Below are 24604 nucleotides of genomic sequence, written 5' to 3' on the forward strand. Positions count from 1 at the left end.
TATAGCAGTGTTCTTTAAGTCACAGCTGTGTACTACAATTTTCAGATATTTAGCATTAAAGAGTGAATCCTTTACCTACCCCTAATGAAAGTACAGCATTAAATGGCTGGCCCTAGAATCCCTTTCTCACTTGAATTTACTCCCCTAAATTAGATATCTAATTGACTCCCTTACAGAGAAATGCTCTTTTCTGGCCAATATTCTTGAAACAGCCATCATTCAAGAAGAGATAACTACTGCCAAAATACCTACCCTTTAAGTAAGAACCAAGTCTTTCACTGATCACAGCTTTAAAAACCAAGGCTTCTGGAGTGCTTACTACACAAGAAAACACTTTGGCCCACTGAATATAGGTAACTAGTAGTTTGAATTGGGTTGTTTAAGCTTCCAGAAGATGTTAAAGAAAAGCTCCTGAGACCGTCCACATAAAATAGTGACTTTATTATAAAGGTGCAAAAGCATGTTTCTAGAGGCTTTCAAACTACCTGTCAGTTCCCCATCCACATTCGTCTTGTTCCCAGTTACTCTCCAGCATGGAGTCTCTGGTGTCTGATGAAAGCTGAACTACACCTGAAGGCCTTCCCACACTCCTTACATTGGTAGGGTTTCACACCAGTGTGAATTCTCTGATGCTGACTAAGGGATGAACTCTGGTTAAATGCTTTGCCACACTCATTGCATTCATAGGGTTTCTCTCCAGTGTGAATTATATGATGTCGGATAAGGGCTGAGCTCTCACTGAAGGATTTCCCACATTCATTACATTTGTATGGCTTCTCCCCAGTGTGGGTCTTTTGGTGGATTATAAGATTTGTACTTTGACTGAAGGCCTTCCCACACTCACTGCACTTGTAGGGTTTCTCCCCAGTGTGAGTCCTCTGGTGGTTGGTGAGATTTGCGCTCTGGCTGAAGGCCTTCCCACACGTGTTGCATTTGTAAGGTTTCTCTCCAGTATGGATCCTTTGATGCTGAATAAAGGCTGCACAGTAACTGAAGGCCTTCCCACACTCACTGCACTTGTAGGGCTTCTCCCCCGTGTGAGTCCTCTGGTGGTTTGTGAGGTTGGCACTGTGACGGAAGGTCTTCCCGCAGTCACTGCATTCATAGGGCTTCTCTCCAGTGTGAATTCTCTGATGCTGAATGAGGGCTGAACAGTCACTGAAGGCTTTCTCACACCCGGTGCATTTGTAGGGCTTTTCTCCAGTGTGGGTTCGCTGGTGTTTTGTGAGGTTTGCATTCTGGCTGAAGGCTCTTCCACACTCGCCGCACTTATAAGGTTTCTCTCCGGTGTGAACCCTCTGGTGCTGAATAAGAGATGAGCTCTGGCTGAAGGCCTTCCCACATACATTGCACTCATATGGCTTCTCCCCAGTGTGGCTCTTCTGATGCTGTGAAAGGGAAGAGCAGTAACTGAAGGCTTTGCCACATTCATTGCATGTGTATGGTTTCCTCTGGAAGCTCTTTGTTTCACACTTGTGGGGTCTCACTTCCATAGGAACTCTCTGTTGTGGAGAAAGGACTGGTCTCAGGTTGAAGCTCTTCCCCCCTTCACAGTTCCTATGATCTGACTCCCCAGGGGGCATCTCTACCCTTGTGTCTTGGAATGATTCTTCAGAAATGTCTTGCTCTTGTGGTGATTCAGATATAATCTCCCAGTCTGAAAAAAATTCAGAAAGGTAGTTTAAAAAATTCCTTTGGTAGAAGAAAAGATACTGAAATACAAAAGACGGGGAGTTTGGCTGAGCTCTTATGCAGACAGGTTTGGTGCTTCACTTCCTCTCGCCTAGAACATCACTGCCTTACGTTCCTGTTCTAAACCATGAATAATGACCAAGATGGCTTTTCACACAGCACCCACTAGCCTCCACCCCAGATGTGATACTCCTTTTCTGATAACTCATCCGCTTTTGCCAAGTATTGGGGGGTAGTCTCAAGCTGTCTCAGTTCTCAGTGTGGTTTTAGGCAATCTGCTTACCTGGTTTAAATCACTTTAAAAAGCTGATGTATGATGCAGCAACATGAATTATTTAACTTCTTCTGTATCAACAAGTCTTCTGTTGATTCCCTCTACTATAGTTTTCATTTCAGTTACTCTTCAGTTCTCATTGGTTCTTTTTTATATTTTCTCTGTTGAAGTTCTTGCTGAGTTCATCCGTTTTTCTCCTGGGTTCACTGAATGTCCTATAACCAGTGTTTTGAACTCTGTATTTGGTAGATTGCTTGTCTCCGTCTCATTTAGTTCTTTGCCTGGGGTTTTGTCTTATTCTTGCATTTGGAACGTATTTCTCATTTTCTGTGTCTGGAAGGAGTGGCCTTCCATAGGAGCTCCCTTTTCCCCCTTTGTGTAGCCCTGTATGTTTGGCAGGTCAGTTGGAGCTTGGGGTGTGGAATGCAGGGAGGCTAGGGGCAAGCCACACTGGGGCTGCCTTGGCAGGCTGGGTGAAGCTAAAGCAGTCATGGGCTGTGTGGAGTCCTGTGGGCAAGCCTCGCCTGGGCTGCCTTAGCAGATTTGCTGGGGCTCTAGTTGGAACCAGTTGAGGCCACAGGGGGTTCCAGGGTGAAGCCTCATTGGGGTTGCCTTGGCAGATTGGCTGGAGCGGTAGTTGGAGTGGGGTTGGGCTGCAGGGAGCCTCGAGGACAGGTGCTTTGGGGTGCCTTGACAGGCCAGTTGGAGGGGCTTAGACTGAGGGGAGTCCAGGGGCAAGCCACAATGGGGCCTGGAGCTTTAGCTGTAGCAGGTGTGAGCCACAGGGAGTCCTGGGGGCAAGCTGTGCTGGGACCACCTTGGCAGATCAGTTGGAGCAGGATCAGGCCATGAGTCCAGAGGTCAAGCCATTCCAGATCCTGGAGATGTTGGGACAGGTGTGAGTCATGCCAGGACCACCTTGAAGGCCAGCTGGAAGCTGAAGCAGGCCACAGGGAATCTCAGAGGTAAGCTCTATTGCACGGGAGCCTGGAGTTATAATTGGAGCAATTGCAGGCTGTGGGGACTCTTGGGGACAAGCCATGGAGCTGGTTTGGACCTAGATCCTGGTGTGCACTCTGACAGCCTTGGCTGGCTGGCTAGAGTGCCTGGATTGTGCTCCTGCCCATGTGATTCAGGGGGAGTGGGTGGGCAACAAATGGTGCTCTCCCTTCCTGTAGTTCCCCTCCCATTTAGCAGATGCTCTAGGGTTAGTAAATGGATTTCCTTCCTGTATAGTCTAGGTGCCTTTTAAACCTTTTTTTTTTCTTTTCACTTTTCCCCAGGACGGGCAAGTCTGCAAGCAGGCCTTTCTGGTCAGTGCATTGGGAGAGGGGTTCCCACAGTACCATGTCTTGGTCTCTCCTACCCATTTCTATGGGGTCACTTTCTTGTTTCTTGTGCAGAAGCTGTTCACTCAGCTCTCAGTTCTTCAGGGGGATTCCTCTGCCTGTTGGTATAAATTCAGTGTGTTTGTGGGAGGACATGAGTTCAGGGTCTTCTTCCTACACCGCCATCTTGGACTGGAGGCCCCAGAGTTAACTATTGTTATCCCTCTTTGGGATCTCATTCATTTTAAGAGAACATTTTAAAATGTGAATTAATGTATAATATTTGGAAGTATTAAAACTTAAGTGAATCATAAGGTCCCAGACACCTCTGTCTCCTACATCGAGGCTTGTAGGTAAGGGAATGGAGCTTTAGGGAAGGATATGGAGTTTCCTTTCATAGTTTAACTGAAGAGATTCTTTCCGTTTCTACCTTATTTCTTAAAGTAGGGAATAGCAGGGTTAGTTCTAGGTATCCTTAATTTGAATTTATATACAGAATTTTGACCCATACTGTCTGGGTTCAAATCATGGCTCCACCTCTTACGAGCTGTGTGACTTTAGACAATCTTTCTATGCTTTGGACTTATTTGTCAATGTAGCTCTCATGCTGCAGAATTATTGTGAGCATTAAATGAGTCAAGGCACATAACGGATCCAGAACAGTACCTGAGGAATAATACGTGTTTTACAAGTGCTTGTTACCTTGGACCTTTTCCTTAGCTTCGCATTAAGCAGGTTTCTGTCTAAGGTACACATGCATACCGATGCCCAACCTACCCTGAGAACAGAAGTCCCTGCTTCTGGGCGAGAGTGTTCTCTATGTACTTGATTACATATGACTCTGAGCATCTATTTGAGTAAAAGACGAACATGAGCAATTCAGAAGATCATGTGATGTTCATGAATTGTCATACCTCCTCCCACCTTTCCCAAGTGTTGCATCTTGTCTAATGACATCCCAAACTGAATATACCCAGAACAGAACTGCTGATTTTCCCCTTTAAGCCAGTGTCTTGGTCAGTTTTCCCATTCACCCAAATACTCAGGCCAGGGTCATCCTTAATGCCTCTTGCTCTTACTTCCAGTTCACTAGCAAGTCCTTTTGGCTTTAACACCCAGATATGTCCTGCCTCCTTACCACCCACAATCATCTCACTGGAGTATGTCTGCAACAGATTCTCAGCCCATCTCCCTGCTTCTCCTCTTGAACCCTGAAAGTCTTCTCCACGTTACTGCTGAGTTATCTTTTAAAACACAAATCAAACATTGTTCCTTCCCTGCTCAAAACCCTCAATGACTTCGTTTCCTCGTACTTTAATGAAATCTAAATCCCTTACCATGGGCCTCCAAAGCCCTACATGATCTGGCCCCTGCCTACCACTCTCCCTCTTCAGAGTCTTAGGGTCTTCTGATCCTAACACAAACCAAGCTCATTCCCAACTCAGAACCTCAATACATGCTGTGGCTCAGAATGTTTCTCCCCCAAATACTTACATGGCTGGTTCATTCTCTTCCTTCAGATCTCAGCTCCAATGTCACCTCCTCAAAGCGATCTTTCCTATTCATTTGATATTAACACCTTGCTGACTGGCTACTTCGAGCCAGAACTTGCCCGTGCGGCCGGCTACTTTCCCGCACTTGAATATTAAATGAAAGCATCTAAATAAACTTAAACTTACTTTATTTTGTCATATCTTGTATTACTATACACTGAAATTAAATATATTGCATATATTTTAATATTTATTGAGTGTGATATATTGTATAACATGTATCTACATGCAATGGCACTAAACAAGTTTTACATACATACTGTGTTTCACTGCACTTTCCCTTAGAAGAACATACTTTACACACCCTAGTGGGATTTTTTTTTTAACCGCTGGTTACTATTCTTTGTAAAACATGATCTTTTAATTTTCCTGATAATCTGAATGGCAGATCTTTATTTGGGGCTCTTCTAGGCATAATGGAAGAGGGTGCTAGGTTGTGTGCTGCATTCTGATGAATTTTCTATAATCCACTTTCTAGCGATTTCAAGTAGAAAATTTTTGTACCTTTTTTTTAATTGTAGCAATAAATTTTAAATGCATCAAAAAAGGCACAATTTATCAAAAATAAAACTACTTTTTTATACCACTTACTATTGTGCAAGATATTGCCATATGCTAAATATTGATCTACTCAATTGACTCCCTTCACATATTGGTTTGAGAAGTAATGAGATGGAAAAAATCCTTATCAAAAAATAAACTGGTTACTTCATTTATACTTTGTGGGTCTTCAAATTAAACAGTTACACCTGAAGTATCTGTATAATCCTCCAAGGCTGGTAAAATGTCTTTTTCTGCCCATTCAGAATTACTTTCACTGTCAGATACTATCACTATCTTCCAACAAAGTCCTATCTTCCAGCTGACTTCCAGGAGTCTGCACAAAGTTACTCAGCTGATCAAAGTGTCTGCACATAATTCAAATGTTCTTCTCTGCCTCGACTTGTCTTTTTTAAAACTTTGCCATAATAAAAGATGGATGGAAAGAATTAGACGTATCGCGCGTCATGTCTCTGGAAGTACTGATGAGTTGAGAAAAAATCAGGCATAACAAAGGAAAGCTAGGGTTGGCCTAAGTAAGCACCAAGCAGTGAAGTGCAGACACGAGTTGTCTCGTGACCGGTCAGCAAGGTGTTACCTACCCCCATCCCCCTCTGTGTTCCCATTCTCGCCTTTGTACCCTACCCAGTTCCTATTCCCTATCAAGTGCATTAATGTAGGTTCCACAGGGCTTCTGCCCCCGGTGCTCCCTGCCGTCACGCTTGCCCACTTACCTGGACAGGCACTCCTCAGGCCTCCCTCCAGCAGCCACGGGCTTTCCCCTTGTTCTGACCGGGAGTCCGCGCCGGGCTGGGAGACTGGAAGTCCTGTTCAAGGGGAGAAAAACAGGCTTTAGAGATCTGTCCTAAAAGCCACCCAGAACTTGGGAGTGGAAACAGGCCAGTTAGGTCATTGATTTCATTCATTCAGCAAATACATACTGAGTACTTACTTGGTGCAGGGCACTAGGGAACACAGCAGTAAAAAAGACAAGTGGTGTCAATGTCTTGGTAAAGCATTTCCGGAAGGAACTACACAAATAGCCTCATGGAGGGAGTAAAGCCAAGTGGTTAAGCTAAGCCCATAAAGCAGGCTATTTAGGGAGATGGGAAATTAATGACTGGAGGGAACTGACCTGAAGACCCCAACCCTCCTGGGAGATGGCAGGTGTGGCCCTGAGGGGGGGGGGGCCAAAATGAAAATGCCTATTTCCCAACCAAGAGTGCAGAGACCTTTTCCTAGGGAATGAGGAGGAATAAACACTGTCCCTCCAGGATGTCAGCAATTCAGGATCATTCACAATGGAAAGGGCCACAGGTTTTCAGAATTTAAAATAGTTTCCTTACCCAGGAGGACCAGGTTCCTGGACTTTTCTCGTATCTCCTCGAACCTGACCCTTGGAGCAGGGACTGAGTGCCTCCACTCTTTGTGGGTAAAAGCTACAGTCACATTGTCGAAGGGCGTGGATCCCTGAAACAATAAGCACATTTCTTCTTGCCCAGTAACCGTAGGATATGTGGTAAAGAGGGAGGTGGGGAGGTTGGTGACTCCGGGTCAGATGGCTAGTAGGCCTCGAAAGGGTCTTTGAAAGGATTCAGGGCTCTGGGTAGTTAGAGAAAAGCACTTATGTGCTTAACACTACTGGATATTGACAAACAAATAAAATACAGTCTCCACATTTGTAATTCTGGTAGATTTTATGTATGACTAGACAGAAAATGTGCGTATATATGAACAGTAACTAGACAGAAAATAACAGCTGCTTGGGAATTAAGAGCCAATATAGAAAAAATTAGAATGTGAGTTTACGCAATGAACAATCAGGTGCAAATTAGCAAACATGTGAAAGCTTAATGTTTTCAGAACAATTAATAAATATCCCTGTGAACTCAGATATCACACAGTACAGCAGGAGAGCCAGGCACATACCCAACATCTGTTATGTGTCAAAGACACGGACAGACCAGTTTATAATAGAAGAGGAATCCTTGGGTGGAGAGCAATCACCGAGCTGGCCTTGTAGAAGATTACTCAGAAGGAGCAAGAGGAGGATATCATCCAAGGTAGGGGAAGCACCATGAGCAAAGACATAAGAGGCAAGAAAGTCTATTTTCAGCTCAGAACAGGACCTCCATTCACCTACTTGGCCACCCAGAAACCTGAGTGTTATCCCTCCCTTTCCTGCAGTTCCCCACAAGTCAAGGGCCTAGTCATTCTTCTGCCTCAGTATCACCTATGTGTGTCTTCTTTATTTTTCAGGTTTCTACAATAAACATGAATTCCTTTTGTAATTAACAACCAAAACCTCCTTAATATAATAGAAAAAGGCTGCCTCTCAGTCCATTTCCAACTTACGTGTGGCCCAGCCGTGAAGAGACCAGCTACCATTCCTTCCACGGCTGTGCTTTCCTCGTGGGAAAGGGTAGGGTCTGGAGGAGGTGGTTCTGGAGGGAGAGAAAGAAACCAATGAGGCATAAGGGTGTATAGCCCATCAAGCTAGAAGGGCTCACATCATTCTGAAGAGGTGGAGGTGTTCAAAGGACACTGAAAGTTTCGGGTCTTGGGCTGAATTTGCAGACCTGCAGTGGGATGTAAACTTCCCCGTTCGTTTCTTCTGCCTCTGAAACACCATCAATTCAGTCACAGGTAGGGAGGCATTACAGTGAGACAGACTCAAGTATCCCAATCCACCACTTACCAGCTGTGTGCAAATCACAGAACCTCTCTAAAGCTCATTTTTCTCATCTGTAAAATGGAGGTAATCCCTTGTAAAGTTGTTGCTTTGAAGATTCAAGGAAAATGCATATAAAGCAGTTGGCACAGTGCCTAGCAAGTAAGTATATGGTTTACAGATACTACCTATTTGGAGAAAGTGGCTGGGCAAATTTAAGACATTTGTCTAATCAAAAGAAGGGGTAATGACCGAATAGGATTCATCCCAGGAACACAAGTTGGTTCAACATAGACAATCTATGTAAGATACCACATTAATACAAAGGGAAAAACCCCCACATGATCAATAAACACCAAAATGACCATTTTACAAAATATGACACCATTTCATGATAAAAACAATAAACCAGGAACAGAAAGGAACTTGCACTTAAGAAAAGGCATCTATGAAAAGCCTAGAGCTAACCTCATGTTTAGTGGTGAAAGCCTGATGCTTTCCCCTGTAAGGTCAGAAACAAGCCAAAGATGCCTGCTCTCACCACTTCTATACAGTATTTTACTGGAAGCTCTAGCCAGGGCAATTGAAAAGGAATTAAAGCTATATTCATGATGATATAATTTTGTATATAGAAAAATCTTAAGGAATCTACAAGCTTCACAGATAAACAAGTTCAACAAGGTGGCAGGATACAAGATGAATATACAACAAAGAGAGAACCCACTTAAAAATGGATTCAAAAGATTTGAATAGATATTTCTCCAGAGGTATTTCTAGGTACTAGCAATGAACAATCCAAAAGTGAGATCTAAAGCAATTCCATTTACAAGAGCATTAAAAGAATGAAATAACTAGGAGTAGAAACAAAGGAGGTGCACCACACTTACACTAAAAACTACTGAACACTGTTGAGTCAGTGCAATCCCATATCAGAACTTTTACAAAACATTAATAATTAAAGGGTGTAAGGGCAGACATACAGATCAGTAGAAAAGAACTGAGAGTCCAGAAATAAACACATTTATGAACAATTGATGTTCAGCAAGAGTACAAAAAAATGAGGAAAGAATCTTCAAAAAATGGTGCTGGGACAAACAACTGGACATCCACATAAAGAATGAAGTTAGAGGCTCTAACTGGGTAGTTCAGTTGGTTTGAGCACCGTCTCAATATGCCAAGGTTGCAGGTTCAATCCCTGGTCAGAGCACGTACAAGAATCAACCAATAAATGCATAAGTAAGTGGAACAACGAATCGATGTTTCTCCCTCCCTCTCTAAAAATCAAATAAAATTTAAAGAATGAAATTAGACTCCTACCATGTACTGCTAAGAAAAATGAACTCAAAATGGGTCAAAGAGCTAATGTAAAAGCTAAAACTCTAGAAGAAAACATAAGTATACATTTTTATGACTTCTAATTAGGCAACAGTTTCTTAGATACGGCACCAAAAGCACAAGCAACAAAAGAAAAAAGTTGGATTTCATTAAAATTTAAATCTTTGTGCTTCAAAGGACACTATAAAGTGAAAATATAACCACAGAATGAGGAGAAGTATCTGCAAAATCGTAAGTCTTCTAATGGTCTGTATCCAGAATATGTAACACTTTTTTTAAAAAAATATATATCTTTATTGATTTCATAGAGAGGAAAGGAGAGGGATAGAAACATCCATGATGAGAGAGTCATTGATCAGCTGCCTCCCGCACGCCCCCGACTGGGGATCAAGCCCGCAACCCGGGCCTGTGCCCTGACCGGGGAATCGAACCCCATTGCCTGGATCCTAGGTCGAGCCGGGCTGGAACTCAGTCTTAACATTCAAAAACAAAAAGACATATAAAATGGGCATAGGATCTGAATAGATATTTCTCCAAGCAAGATGTACAAATAGCCAAAAAGTACATGAAAAGAAGCTCAACATCATTAATCATTGGAGAAATGCATATCAAACCATAATGAGGTCCCACTTCACACACACTAGGTGGCTAAAATTTAAAAAGATGGAAAACAAGTGTTGATGTGGAGAAAATGGAACACTCAGACATTGCTACTGAGAATGTAAAATGGTGCAGCCACTGTGGAAAACAGTTTGGCAGCTCCCCAGAAAGTTACACAGAGTTATGACCACCAGTTCCTCTCGCAGGCATATACCCAAGAGCGATGGAAACATGTCCACACAAAAACTTGTGCAGGCACGTTCACAGCATTATTCATAATGGCCCAAACTGGAAACCACCCAATGTCCATCAACCCAGGAACAGGTAAAATGTGGTATATCTCTATAACGGAATATTATTCAGCCATAAAAAGGAATGAGGTACATTCATTCATGTTACATTACCCTAAGAAAAAGACACATATTGTACAATTCTATTTTTATGAAATGTCCAGAACGGGCAAATCCACGGGGACAAAAAGTAGATTAGTGGTTGCCAGGGACTGGGGGGAGGGGGAAGAGGGAGTGGTTAATGGGTATATTCTTTTCGGGGTGATGAAAATGTTCTAGAAATAAATGGTGATGGCTGTGCAACTTCGCAAATATACTAAAAGCCACTGAACTGTATACTTTAAAAGTGAATGTTACAGTATGTGAATCATATCAATTAAAAAAGCAGTAGAGGTAGTCCAGTCCTCAGATAAAGAAGTGAAAAGGCCTGGACACAGGTGCTAGTGCAGACCTCATTTCACCGAGCTGCACCTAACTGCGGCATCTCATTCCCCTCTCTGGAGAGGAAGCTAAGCTCCTGCTCCCGTTCTCAGGCCTCTGGGAACACGACACAAAATGCTGGGTGTCAAACTGGACTCAATACCCGGACTCCTTGACCTAGGGGAGGACGGCACGGGCCTCGATGGTTAAGATTAAATGCACATTTGTTCTGTTCCGCAAGGCGGCGAACGTGCTTTCAAAACTGCTATTTTATTTGATGCTTACAGCTCTTACAGGTAAACGAGGTACTCAATGTTATTTTACCCTTTCCTTCATGAAGAAGCAGGTTAGCAAACCTGGCAGGTACCCCACAGCGTAAACAGGACTTCTGGTTCCAAATCCCCAGCAACCTCCGGCAATTCAACAATCCACTAACCCACCAATCAGGGTTGAAGCGGCGCTCATCTCAGCGGAGCCGAGAGGCTCCTGTTCCGAGCATCCCTCGCTGCAAGAGCTGGGAGGCCAGAAGCAGGAGACCCCGAGTACGTCCCATTTTCCTTCCAGGCCCCTTTCTCTCTAAGATGCTATCGGGATGAGGGGCTGGGTACTCAGGGGTTAGTCAGGCCTGAGCTCCTCAAATCTTTTTGACCCCGGAATTCTTTTTTCGAAGAAAGTCGTCCCTAAGTGGGAAGGATAACAGCAGGGTCGCCGGGTCGCACAGCAGTAATAGCTGGCAAGCTGGGACAAGAGGCCGGACCTCCTGCAGACCGTTCCCGCCACCACTCACCTTCCTCCAGCATTTGGGTCTCGTCAGGCGACACCGCCTCCCAGCAGCTCTCTGGGCGTCAGCGTCGCTTCACTGCAGCCCGAGCCCCGCTCTGACGGTGGGCTCTCCTCTCCGGCCTCTCCCCTCAGACGCCGGGTCTGAGCCAGCGGGGCTGGGCCCTGGGAGCTCCGGTGGGGCCTGCCCTGCCGGGTCTTTCACTGTCTCCCGAGCCACAGCCAGGCCTCGGATCGGGAGCCCGAGGCGCAAACCACTCGGTGCCAAACAGAACACCGAGCGAAGAAGTCGCTGCGGCTACCCGAGAGGGCTACCGGTCCCGGCGCGATGGGAGAAACTGCGGCTTCAGATCCTGCCAAACGCCAAAGCGTCACACTTCCGGTCTTGCGCGCACGCCTCCCAGCCCCACTACACTCCATTCCCCAGAAGCCTCCGCGCTCTCTTCCTGGCCAAAGCCTTTCTTCTCTCCCGGCGCCGCGCACCCTGCTGGACAGTGCTTCCCAGAAAGGCTTCCTCCAGTTCGTGCGCCCAGAACCTATTTCCCATCATGCTATGTTGCACATGCCCTTCTGGTCCACCGGAATCCAGGCCGGGGCCTCGGAGACCGGAAGCGACTTGGCGCGAAGGATCCTGGGAGTTGTTTCTGCGCATGCGTATGTCTTCCCTATCATATCTTTTTCTCTCCTTTTATCTCCCTCTATTGTCTCTCATCTCTCTAAATCTGTATCTATATAATAGAATTATCAATAGGCAGAAAACTGGAAACAATCTGAATGTGGAACAATGTGAGGTTAACTTAAGTTCCAATATAGTCTTAAATTCAACAACTATTTGAGCACCGACTGTTTGCCACATACCATGACTCCAATGGCAAACAAACCCATCATCGCTAAAAAAATGAAGAAAGCTTACATTTCAAGCTGGTGGCCTGAACTTACACATTCACCTCCTCTTCCTCCAAATCCCACTGAAATGACAGTGAAGATGTATAAAAGGGAACAAATCCACCAGAACCGAGAACGGGTGGGGAGGGGGGTGCAGAAGCTGCAGTTAAACCCCTAGCTCTTCCTTCCTGAATGGGGACCACTGGAGCTCCCCATAGATTTGAGATAAACCCGCAGCATAAAAGAGGACCAATTAAGCAGCCTGATCAAGTGAATCCAGAGGAAATCAGACAGAAGACAACTTTTGAAAAGTTAAAATGTGAAGTTTTTCCCCCAAATACGTTTTTATTGATTTCAGAAAGAGAGGGAGAGATAGAAACATCAACGATGGGAGTAATTGACTGGCTGCCCGTCCCCCTGCTGGGGATGGAGCCCACAACCTGGGCATGTGCCCTGACTGGGAAGTGAACTGAGATCACCCGGATCATAGGTCAATGCTCAACCGCTGAGCCATGCGGCCCGGCAAAGATATAAACAGTTTTATTTGTAACAACAAATATGAATTGTTGAGGATGTGGAAGATGAGGGACTCCTGTGCCCCGCCACTGTGAGTGCCAAATGGTGCAACCACTTTGGAAAACAGTTTGACAACTTCTTAAAATAGTTAAACGTAAACTTAACATGTGACCCAGAAGTTCCACTCCACACTAAATGTGTATGCAAATGTTTATAACAACTTTATTCATCAGTCAAGAGCTGGAATGAGCCCAGATGTCCAGTGGACTGCCACTCAACACAGAAAGGAATAAACTCCGGCTGCACAAGCACAGAAAATCTAAAACACACTCTGCTGAGTCAGAGGCCAGACTCAAAGGACCACAAACTACATGATTCCATTTTTATGAAGGTCTAGAAAAAGCACAACTATAGGAATGGAACACATCTGTAGGTGCCGGGGCCATAGCTGTAGGGAGGAGACTGACTGCAAAAAGACACAAGGGGACATTCTGAGGTGATAAAAATGTCTTGACTACGGTGGTGGGTACACAGCTGTATACCTTTGACCTCAGTCATCAAATTTTATGCCAACAATTGTTGAATTTTATAATATATAAATATGCCTTAATAAAGCTCAGAGAAACCCAAACAGCATTCTGTAAAAAAAAACAAAGTATAGGATGCTGTGAAAAAAATGCATGTTGAAACACCAACCAAAAGGTATCAGGAGTGGTAACACCGCTAGCAGTGTAGACCTCAGAACAAAGACTGTGACCAGGGAGAAAGAAGATCCTTTCATAACGATGAAGGACAAACCAATTAGGAGAACGTGACAATCCGAAGTGTGCCACACCTGGTAACAGGTACCTGAAGCAAAGCCCAGGAGAGCTGCAGGGGAAACGTCCACATGTGCAGGTGGGGATCTCAACAGCTCTCTCTCAGTAACTGGTACAAGTGGACAGAACGTCAGTTGGGATGTTGGGGACCCGAACGACGCTCCTGAACTAATTGGCCTTCGTAGAACACTCCACCCAACATGACAATACGCTTCTCCACCCAGCCGGTGGCCGCCACGCAGCACTGACCACAGGGCAGACGCGCAGTGCCGGACCGGAAGACGAGCCTGCACGTGGACGGGACCTCGCTTCCGCAGGGCGCCCAGGAACTGGGTCTTGCTAAAGCTGAGAGCTGTTCTGCGTATTACTTGGCCCATTTTACTGAAATCAGAGCAGCTGCTGCAGGACCTTCCAGAAACTGGCCTGGGGGGGCTGCTCTCCCCACCGGGCTGCCATGGACCGCTGCCCGCTCTCGCTGTAGCTTAACGGAAACCGCAGGGTGGGCGCACGCGGGGCTGCCCGGCCGGGGAGCGAATAGCGGCTACGGAGCGGGGAGTAAACCCCAGATGTCCCCGCGAGGCAGGTTTATGGGACAGGAAAATGCGCTCACAGAGAGGTCGGGACCCGATTTTCTGAGTCAGATCTTTTTCTTAAGTCCTCACCTGAGAATGTGTTTTTATTGACTGTTACAGAGAAGGGAGAGAGAAACGTCGATGCAAGAGAGAAACATGGTCGCTTGCCTCCCACACTCGCCTGACTGGGGAGCACACCTGCCACCTTTTGGTGTTTGGGACGACACTCCAACCAACCGAGCCACTCAGCCAGGGCTCTGAGTCAAGTCTTTATTTGGCAAAGTTCCTTCCTTATAATACAACTCTGTGAGATCATGGGCCACCACCCAGCCTCCAAAAGCACCTCCTCTAGAAAGGGCGGAGCCAGGAGTCCCCCTCCTCCACTGTTGCTCTGGTGTCATGACAGAGACAGCACGTGGAGGACTGGCCACAGGGCAGCGAAGACTCTCCAAGATGTCCCCTCTTCCCATCTCAGAGCAGCAGTGGGACCTGGACCCAGGGACTAGGAACCTCATGCCCATGGCTTGTGAAGTGCAGAGAGCTGGGCAAGGAGGAGGAACCCGGAGGACAAGGCTGCGAGGGGCTGCGGTCCTGGATCCTGGCTCTCTGGGGGGCAGGTAGGGTTCTGGGCTCTGGCTGAGGCCCAGCCTGAAGTCACAGGCAGGCTCTGTCCCCTCCAGAGCCCAAGGCAGCCCAGCTAGGAGGGACAGCCACTCCCAGGAAGGAGCTGTCATCGTCCCTCAAAATGGGCTGTGATTTGCTCCAAAGTCTTTCCTTTGGTTTCAGGGACACAGAGCAAAGTGAAAAAGACACTCATGATGCAGAAGGCAGAGGCGAGCCAGAAAGCACCGTAGGGCCTGAGCACCTCCTGCAGAGAGAGAGGAAGAGCCACAAGTGACTTGGCAGAAGGCTAGGAGCCCTCACATGATCGTGAGTCAAGGCCCCTGCCTGCCCCGCCCAGGCTCAGGGCAGTGAGGGTCCGGCTGGGTCATCTAGAAGCAGGACTGAGCGCTGTCCAAGGTATGGATGTTGTTGCTGGGGAAACAGGCTCACTGTGATGCAGTGATTGCCTCCAGGTCAGAGACGTGCTATCAAGTGATGCCTGGGCTCTCATGCCCAGGGTCTACTCCAGAGCCCACAGACCACCCTCTACACTTAGCTTTGGTCCTGCCCTCCGAGGTCCCTGCCCCGGAGGAGCCTCTCCTTATACGGACGGAATGGTGAGCGTTGCAACAGCAGGCCGAGATGGGGCAGCGTGAGCACGCAGGACACTGAGGGCCCACAGGCGTGGAGGGAGAGTGAGCAGTTCCCTCTGGTCAGAGCCTGTCCACCCTCCCAGCCCAGAACCACAGGGCCCTCCCTTCCCAGCTCTCCTTTCCCGGGGCAGCTGCCTGAATGGGCCCGCGTCCTGGACAGACTCCAGTCCAGCCCTGCACATCCACACCTCTCAGGACCCATTTCCCCGGCCCCAGCCCAGCTTCCTGGTGGTTCATTCTCCCACCACTGTCCACTGCTATCCCAGCCTGTCATAAAGGGGACCCTGTCCTCTCATTCCTTGCTGTCTCTGGCACCACGAACAGCCTAAATGTAGAATGTACCAGGACACCTGGGAAATGAATGACTGAACAAATGCTTGTCTATCTGCTCCAACGCCACGCCCCCCACTGGCTGGGAAGCCCCGTAGGCAGGCGCCATGTCTTTGTCAGTCTATCCACGAGAAGATAGTTTTACCACATAGCCCTATCTCCCAACCTGTGTCCCCAACATCCAATGAGGGAGGCCCACCCTACTGTCCTCTACCAAGACAGCCTGAAGGCCCCTGAGTGGTTACAGCCTGGGTTCCCCACCTGCCCTGGCCCGTCAGTCTCCCCCTCTGCCCTGACCAAGACGGCTGCTGTCCCAGGAGGGCAGGGCCTCAGCCTGTACACGAGGCCACTGATCCCGGGTCTTTTGCAACGAGAATAATCTAAAAGTGCTTTTCTGCTGACTATGGAGGGGAGGCCACCAGGGCCTGTACTCACCATGAGGCTGCTGAATTCTTTTGTCACCAGAAAGGCCATGAGCCAGTTGGTAAGGACGCAGACGCCGGTGGCCACACCCTTGACGTGCAGAGGGAAGATCTCAGACATGAGGAGCCAAGGGATGGGCCCCCAGCCCACAGCGAAGCCTGTGGGAGCAAGGCAGGCGTCAGAACCCACAGGGGCCGGGTCCCTCGGCTGGCAGCAGACTCCAGGGCTGAAGCCTTGCCAGGCTGCCTGGCATGGGCTGAGGGGACCTGGGTTCCAGTTTGGGCCCACCAGCCCTGCGCCTTCCTGCTGTGAGGTCTTAGGCTAGGCTCTTCCTTTCTTTCACTCAGGTCTTTTCTCTATAGAATGAATAACAAAGGGACCTACTCAGCACGCTGGCAGGACTAAGTGAGAGGAGCAGAGTAGGGCTTAGCTCAGTGCTTGGCCCATGGTCAGACCTATAAATGCAGACTTGTGGACCTATATGGACAGGTGAGGCCAGGTAGGCCTGGACCTGCTGGGAGCCATAGGGATGCAGCAGTGACAGGGCAACCCCATCAGTCCCCACCCAACCTCCCCACAGGCCCCCTCTCACCAGCAATGAAGAGGCACATGCTGCCCACTGCCAACCAGGCCAGCCCTACACTGACATTGGCAGGCTCCATGGAGACGGGCGTCAGAAGGTCCATGTGTGAGGAGTTGCTGGGCCCTCCCTGGGTCAGCTTGAAGTAGGCACCGAAGACACTGGTGCTGAACACCATGACTACACCTGCAGGCGGAGGGCAGCGCTGGGCGGGGTACTGGGGAAGTAGCCCAAAGCCCGGGCATATGGCTCCCAGGGCAGGAGTCTCAGACCAGTGTGGCCACAGCAACATGGCCTGGACACCTCAGAGAGAGGGACAGTGAGCGGTACCCGGGAGCCCTGACTGGGTGGCACCCACTCCAGCCTGGCCCTACCAGCCCTGGCTTGGACCTCAGACCTCAGCAGACTCTAAGAAGCTCCCAGAGGCAGAGCCTTGGCCTGAGGAGCAGTAATGAGTGGCAGTGGCACTAGTGGAACTGTCTCCCTGTAGTACCAAGTGCTTGTGGGCCTCAGCATGCAGAGGAGCTCCCATGGACCACCTCCTGATCCTTACGATGGCCCACATTTATCCCCATTTCAGAATGAAACTGAGGTTCAGAGAGGTAAAGCCACTTGCCCCAAAAGACCACAAGCTTCAGAGTTACTCATCGTAATCTTGGGCCCCTATGGCACCTTCCTTGTAGGTTCATTGCAAAGGTTAAGGTGTGATGTGGAGACGCCATGAGATCAGGCCTGGTCTGTAGCGAGCACTTAGTGAGTGCTTGCATTAAATCTTGGTCTTATCTCAGGGACACCTGTCCTCCCACAACATGGTGGCCTCAGCAAAGACCCTCCAGTCTGAGGTGAGGAGCCTGGCCTGGGCCACCCCACTTGCACAGCTCTGAGCCTGAGCCTCACCTGACAAGGTCAGGAGCAGCCGCCGCCCAGCTCTGTCCATGATGAGGGCTGCTATGGCCGTGAACAGCACCTGGATGATGCCCACGATGACAGAGGCCAGGCTGCTGTCCTGGGAAGACAGGCAGAGGTGGCTCAGGCAAAGACCCAGACACTAGGCCGGCATGGCATCTGGATGAGGCCAGCTGGGGCAGAGGCCTCTTTACCTTGAACTTGGCCTTCTCAAAGATGGTCTCTGCATAGAACATGACAGCGTTGATCCCTGACAGCTGCTGGAAAACCATCAGTGAGATGCCAATGGCGAAGGGTTTGTAGATGCCGGGATGCCTCAGCTGGGCGAGCTGGAAGCCCTGCTCAACAGAAACTGAGCGTTAGTGCTTCTCTCTGCCCTCTCCCGAGGGGCACCAGGCTCTGAGCCCACCATCCTAAAGCCTGGTGGAGGGAGGGAGCCTCAGCTTCTTGTCTTGGCCTCATCTGGGCCTTGGGTCCACAGACAGGTATCTGTATGACAATAGCCTCCTCATTTGTAAGGTGACGAGGTCCTCACCTCCATATAGCCCTTTCTGATTTGCTGGGGGAGCCACAAAGAGAAAAGGGCAAATGGGTCCAGAATCCCACCAGCCTAGGGCCTGGGCCGAGTGCCACCCTCCACCCCAGTGAGTCCTCACCACCACCATCAGCAGGAATGTGCTATGACTCCTATTTTACATGAAGAAACTAAAGCTTGACAATGGAATGGTCATACAGCCTCTCATCCCCTGCCATACAAGCCCCCGCATAAAAACCCAAGTCCTCAAGTCTGCCCTGCCTAGCTTTCCTCTTCAGTAAGATCAAGGTTCAGGCTCTCCCAGTGACCTCCAAGGCCAGGGCCCAGCCAAGCAGCAGGGCTCCAGCAGGCCTTTGCTGGCTGGCACAGGGGATAATGCTGCCCCCACCCCGTGTGTGTGTGTGTGTGTGTGTGTGTGTGTGTGTGTGCTCACACATCCTTGGGAACAGGCTGGGCTGGCCTCTCTGGCTGCAAAGGAGTGAAACTTCACTGACCCCTTCCCCCAGCTCCACCTCCCAGCCCCTCACCTGGTGCTCAGCACCGACAGGGGGCTCTTCCCAGCCCTGCTCGGAGCCCCACAGGAACTGCACAGCGGCCATGGCTTCCTGGCGCTTGTGCTGAGTCAGCAGGAAGCGCGGGGTCTCGGGCATGAAGCACATGAGCAGCAGCATGAAGGAGGGGGGCACACAGCCCAGCACGGCCAGCCAGCGCCACTCCAGGACCCAGCCTGGATGGGGGTCAGACGGCAGAGCCTGGGTGAGCCGGCCTGGGCCTTCTCTGAGTGCCAGCCCCCTCCCCAACCCCAGGGACCTGGCTTAAAGGGTGGGGACCGCCCTACCCCTGCATGGCTACTCTCAAGTTTGTTACTGATACTGGCTGAAATGTGGAAACGATGACGGTCATGTTATTACGCTACACTGGCTCAGTGAATATTGAAGTAGCCGTTATACAAAAAACAAGGTGCTAGCTATGTGATGACAGGCATGGCACGGCACCATCTGTGTAAAATTTCGGGGGTGGGGAGGACAACTATGCATAGTCCTCATACAGTCTTCATGCAGACCCTCCTCAAGAGGCAGGCAAGGCTGGTTCTCAGAGAGGAAGGGGGCAGGGTGGGGGCACTTTTCACTGAGCACCAGAGGATCAAGTCACAGGAACTGGAGATAATTCTGTGGGCGCACTGATACCCACGTGTCTGTCCCAAATGTCAGTGTGTGTACAAGCAGGACTTTGGCACACTGCTGGGCCTCCTCGGCAGCGGGGCTGCTGGTAGGACTCTGAATTAGTCAGGATGGTAAGTGGGTAAGAAGAAAGACCACGAACCTGCAGATCAACCATTCCAAAGACCCACAGGGCACCTGGCCAGGCACCACCACACCCATCAGGCCCGAACCCCCCGCAAGCTTCCACCCCTCCCTGTGGTTCTCTGGCCATCCCTTGACAATCTCATTGGGGGCTACTGCCAGGCACTTTTCATGTGTCAATTTAAACCCTCAGCAGCCTTGGACTAGGTGGGGTTACCTCCACCTAAAGACAGAGAAAGTGAGGCTCCCAGGGGCTGTGTAAGTAGGCCACAGCCACACAGCCAGCAAGTGGCAGAGGTCCTCCCCTAGTTTGGGACTGTCAGTATGAAGCCTGCCCTCTTTCTACCCCAGTTCTGGGGCAAACACAGCTGTCTCCGGGGCTGGCCCCAGCTCTGACCCTGAGGTCCCTGGAACCCGCCTCCTGTAGGTACATCCAGTACTGCTTCTGAGGGAGAGATGCTTGGGCCCTCTGAGCACCTGGGCTGAAGATTTTTGGGGCGCCCCACCTGCCCCTGGAATCCTGTTTCTCACTACACAGTGAGGTACTGACCTAAGCAGTCAGCCCTCCCCAGGCCCTCGGAAAGGGCTTCTGCCCTAGGAAGATGAGCACATCGCTTTCTTCAGCTCTTCCGGGAACTTGGTCACAAGACCCACATCCCAGGGTCTCAGGGAGGGGTCTGGGAACCTAGCACCCTGGGTGCTGGCTGTATGACCTCAGGCTGGTCCTGTGACCTCTCCAAACTTCAGTTTCCATATCTATAAAGTGGCCACGTGGCCATGAATAGGGATCAGCAGAGGTAACGTGAAAACTCTCACCTGCCAGGTAGGCTAGGAGGATGCCCATGACGACCATCAGCTGCACACAGGAGCCGAGCAGCCCCCGCACTTCCGGGTAGGCAATTTCAGAGATATAGACCTGTCAGCAAGTAAGATGCCGCTGAAGGCCTGGTGGGCCCCCAAATGCAACACCCAGGCCAGAGCCTTCCTCATACTTCCCCACACCCCACCAAGTGACCTGCAGCAGGTGTTTAAAGGGGGTTAGGGTATGTGGCTGCTGTGTGTAGGGTGATAGGTGGGTGGGGGCACAGAGCTCTTCAAACTTTCATTTAGTTGTGTCATTACCCTTGATACAATGCAGATTCTGGTGCAGTAGGTCTAGGGCAGGGAGTAGGTCTGAGATGAGATTCTGCCTTTTGCCCGAGGTGACACCTGGGCTGCTGGCATGGTGCCCTTAGAATTAAAGCAGGAACTCTCCTCAATGGCCCCCCAGTGACTGTGCTCATGAGCCAAAAAGGCCTCACCCATATTTCTGGGTTACTCCATACCTTAGGTCCATGACTTGTGTGTTTTTGCCCAGTGAAAATCCCAAAACGTAAAATCCAACCCAGCTGTCCAGCAAATGCAGGTGAAATGAGTGGCAGGTGCAAAGGGATGACCAGGGAGGACCCCAAGCCACTGCTTTCAATCTCAACCAGGTTGGGGTGTGGGCGGTGGATCTTCCAAGCCCATGGCCAGCAGCAGTTCACTGGCCACTCAGCAATCCCAGCTGCGAGGGTCCAAGTCATGACAGCGCTGATGTGCACTGTCTCTTGATTCGTCACTCACTGCATGAGGTAACCTGTCATTCTCAATTGACAGGGGAGGGAACTGAGAACCAGAAAGGCGCTCTGCCCTGGGAAAGTGGCAGAGCCGGGATGTCACCCAGGTGTGTACAGCTCCAAAGTCAGCTTGGGCAGTGCCAGGTCAGGAGCTGGCAGAGAGAAGCAGGGAAGCAGCCGGAGGGCTGGTGTGTGAGCAGTGAAGGGGAGCAGCAGGTGGCAGCAGCCTTTGTCCCCAGGACAGACCAGGCAGGATTTTCCTGCTAAACTGTAGTCAACGGTCTGAATGACAGGGGGCATCCAAGCCATACTGTGAGGCTTCTGTTGACCATCCACAGGTGCCATCTGATTTGTAGAGCAAAAGGGAGGCCAGGTTAAGTGGCACAATCCAGGGTAATCGCTTCACCACTGACTAGTTGAGCCTGGACAAAGGACTTCACCTTTCTGAAACTTACTTCATCTGCAAAGAGGGCTAATAACAGCTGCTTTTTCCAGGACTCATCGCGAGGGTGAGGGAGACAAGCAGAAAAGGGCCACCTAGGGGGCCGCGAGGAGAACCACACCCCAACGTCTGCTCCTTTTCCTCGGTCCCTGGGCGCGGGACTTGGGGCCACTCACCGGGGCCACTAGTGAGGCAATGCCGCAGGCTAGGCCGGTGAGAAGGCGGCCCCCGAACAGCATCCACACTTCTCGGGCGGCGGTGATGATGGCAAAGCCGGTCACGAAGGGCACGGTGCAGAACAGGAGGCTCAGCTTGCGCCCCGCACGGTCCACCAGCCAGCCGCCCAGCACACCCCCCGCCGCGGCGCCCAGGGTCACGATGGCCTGGGGGCGATAGCGGGCTGAGAAGGGGGCGCCAGGGGGTCGTGTCCCAACCTCGCCCTCCATTCCACCCCCAGCGGCCTCAGAGGGAAGGAGACTGAGTCCCTGGCTGGGGGTCCGGGAGAGTGAGCCCTGGCAGGGGAACCGGGACGTCCTCTGCCGAGGGTCTCAGTGCTCGCCCGAAGCAAGGCAGGGGAAGGGTCCCATCACGGGTCCGAGGGGGTAGGCGTGGAGGGTCCCAGGCAGAGGTCTCACCCCGAACCAGGAGGCGGCGTCATCGTCCAGGCGTGGGGCCGGGGGCGCGGCGCGCCGCAGGCTCGGGATGGCCGGGGAGCTGTAGCCGAGCGCGAAGCCGAAACTGAGCGGGCCCAGGGCTGCGGCGAAGGCGGCGAGGAAGACGCGGCGGCCGCGGGGAACGCTGCGGGGATGAGGCGGTCGGTGAGCGGCGCCTGCCTGGGAGCAACGAGAGGGGTAAGGCCGCGCCCCAGGCCCAGTCACCCGCCCACTCACCTGCCATCAGGCGGCAGCAGGAGCGTCTGGGTCTCCTCCTGGTCCTCAGGCGTCATGTCCGCAGCCGTCTGAACTGCCACGGGTCCCGCGACTGCGGGCTGCCCCGGCCTCTCCCGGGAGAGCCGGCCAATGAGCGCCTCTGGGAGGCTCCGGGCAACGGGCGTGGGTGTGGGGGTGGCCAATGGGAACGCAAGGCACGGTGAGCGTCTGCGTTGAGATCCGCCCTTCAAATCGAAGCAGACCAATGGAAGCAAAGATCCGGTTGGCGAAGCGCATTGGAACCGCCCCTAGGACAGAGCTGCACGAAGCGGAGGGAGGGCGGAGTTTGTGTCTGGGCCGCTCTAAACAGAACCGGCCAATGAGGGTGGAGGGCGGGGTCGCGCTCGCCCTGGCGGCGCCGCTGCGTCCAGCCTCAGCCAATGGGGCCAGGAGCCGGACGGAGGCGGGGCACGCAGGCCGCTCCCGGGACTTCCCGCCCCTGCTCCCGGCGTCGCCACAGTCCCCGTGAACCTGTCTGCAGGTCCTGCTCTTCGTTAACCGCTGCTCTGGGCCCTGGCTTGGCGAAGCCTGGCCCTGCTCCGCCCACGGAGAGCCGCAGGGCTGCTTACCCGAATTACTGTCGTGTGTCAGTCTCCTCCCCGACGCCCAGCCTGGCCGGGCGCTGCAGCTGGGAGGCGGAGGCGTGACCTTCGTGCGGTCATCACTTGGAGCCCTCAGATTGCTGATGGCTAAGAGCTTAAGACGACTAGGACCTCCAGGTGCTGGGGACCCGTGTTGGGCAGGGTCCCCCATGCCACCTGTGTGACTGATGGCGTAAGTGGTGAACTCCACGCTCCCTGTTAAGTTCCACTCACTTCAATCCTGACTTGAATCTTCATCCAAATACCTCCCAACTTTGGGTCCCCTGCAGATGTTCATAGCCAGCCTCTCTACGTGTCCACCCAAGTCCCCGCCGGAGGCGAGGACGATGAGGTCAGGACCAGGGAGAGCGGCTCCGGGTGCAGGCAGCTGCGAGAGTGCTGTGGGATTCTGGAAGGAACCGGGCTATGAGTAAGGGGCTTAGCTTCTCATCTTCCTCTGGGCCTATGTTTCCTCACCTCTAAGGGGAGATGACAATCCTGTCTTCCAAGAGAGTTTTGGACAATGTCCATAAACACCAAGCACATGCGGAGCACTCAAATGCAGCCAGTGTGACCACGACAGTCGTTTGACCTAGTGCAGTCATCTGACTGTACTATCTTTAAGGACAGGCAACTGCCCCTCAGTGCCCAGGGCCTCTTGTGTTCAGTTATAAATTCTTATCACAGCACTTATCACGCTTTGTGATCACCTGTTACTTCTCTCTCTCCCCCAAGGCACATGACTGCCTTCTCTGGTCAGCACTTAGTGTTTGCACAGTGGATGAATGATTCGAGCTCCATGGGTAAACTGCTCAGTTAGACAGTTTATTTTGTAACTCAGCCAGCGGGGTATGCGGAGAGGCTTATGTAGACAGGATGCTCCAGTGAGCCCGGCAAACACCAGCCGGGCCTCTGAGCCATGGGTTCCTGCAAACCAGCTCCTGCCCCCTGGCTGGTGGTCTCCCTCCCCGTGAGTGTGCAGTTTACCTCTTGACCACTGTAAACAGATATTGCTGCCAGAGCAGCCTCTCACCCCACTTTATAAGCTAAGCACCATCTGTCTGATTAGTAGGGTCCACTTCTTGCCCTTTCTACATTCATTCCTCAGAGCTGTGACTTGTAAAATCAAGGGGTGACTCTGATACTGCTCATCTTTTGGAAGAATGGTCTAAAAAACCCTTGGTTTTTCTGTTCCAGGCTGAGAAGAAACTTCAGGAAAAAAAGATGACAGGAAAAAACACATACAAGCTCTTAAAGCTCACAAATTAGTTTAACAAGAAAAACATCAGCCAGATCCAACTGAACAATCCACTTACCCTGGCCCTGAGTGGTGGGCGGGGAGAGAGCCCAACTCTGGGGCCAGAGAACTCGCAGGTTCAAATCATTGCTCCTTTCTGAGCCTCAGTTTTCTTATTTGAAAAGCAAAAAGTAATACATCTTAATTCA

General features: G+C 50.7%; 1 protein-coding gene across 8 annotated transcripts; it reads right to left on the reverse strand.

Moving 5' to 3' along the window:
- Nucleotides 1–419: 419 nt before the first annotated feature.
- SLC2A8 (solute carrier family 2 member 8) lies at nucleotides 420–22647 on the reverse strand. Of its 8 annotated transcripts, none has more exons than XM_081151958.1 (11): nucleotides 22539–22647; nucleotides 22284–22446; nucleotides 21825–22031; nucleotides 20425–20524; nucleotides 18832–19031; nucleotides 17964–18107; nucleotides 17761–17869; nucleotides 16876–17049; nucleotides 16296–16441; nucleotides 7743–7831; nucleotides 6125–6214 (listed from the first exon to the last, which is right to left on the reverse strand). In XM_081151958.1, the coding sequence occupies exons 1-10, from the start codon at nucleotides 22592–22594 to the stop codon at nucleotides 7769–7771; spliced, it is 1362 nt and encodes a 453-aa protein (XP_081008084.1). In that variant the 5' UTR covers nucleotides 22595–22647; the 3' UTR covers nucleotides 6125–6214; nucleotides 7743–7768. The 8 variants fall into 8 exon arrangements, 7 of the variants coding, with proteins under 7 accessions (XP_081008081.1, XP_081008084.1, XP_081008083.1 ...); XM_081151957.1 differs by lacking the exon at nucleotides 6125–6214 and adding an exon at nucleotides 6734–6857; XM_081151959.1 differs by lacking the exon at nucleotides 6125–6214 and adding an exon at nucleotides 6915–6989.
- Nucleotides 22648–24604: the final 1957 nt, after the last annotated feature.

This window comes from Miniopterus schreibersii (assembly GCF_964146895.1).
Source record: "Miniopterus schreibersii genome assembly, chromosome: 11".
NCBI classification, from domain to species: domain Eukaryota; kingdom Metazoa; phylum Chordata; class Mammalia; order Chiroptera; family Miniopteridae; genus Miniopterus; species Miniopterus schreibersii.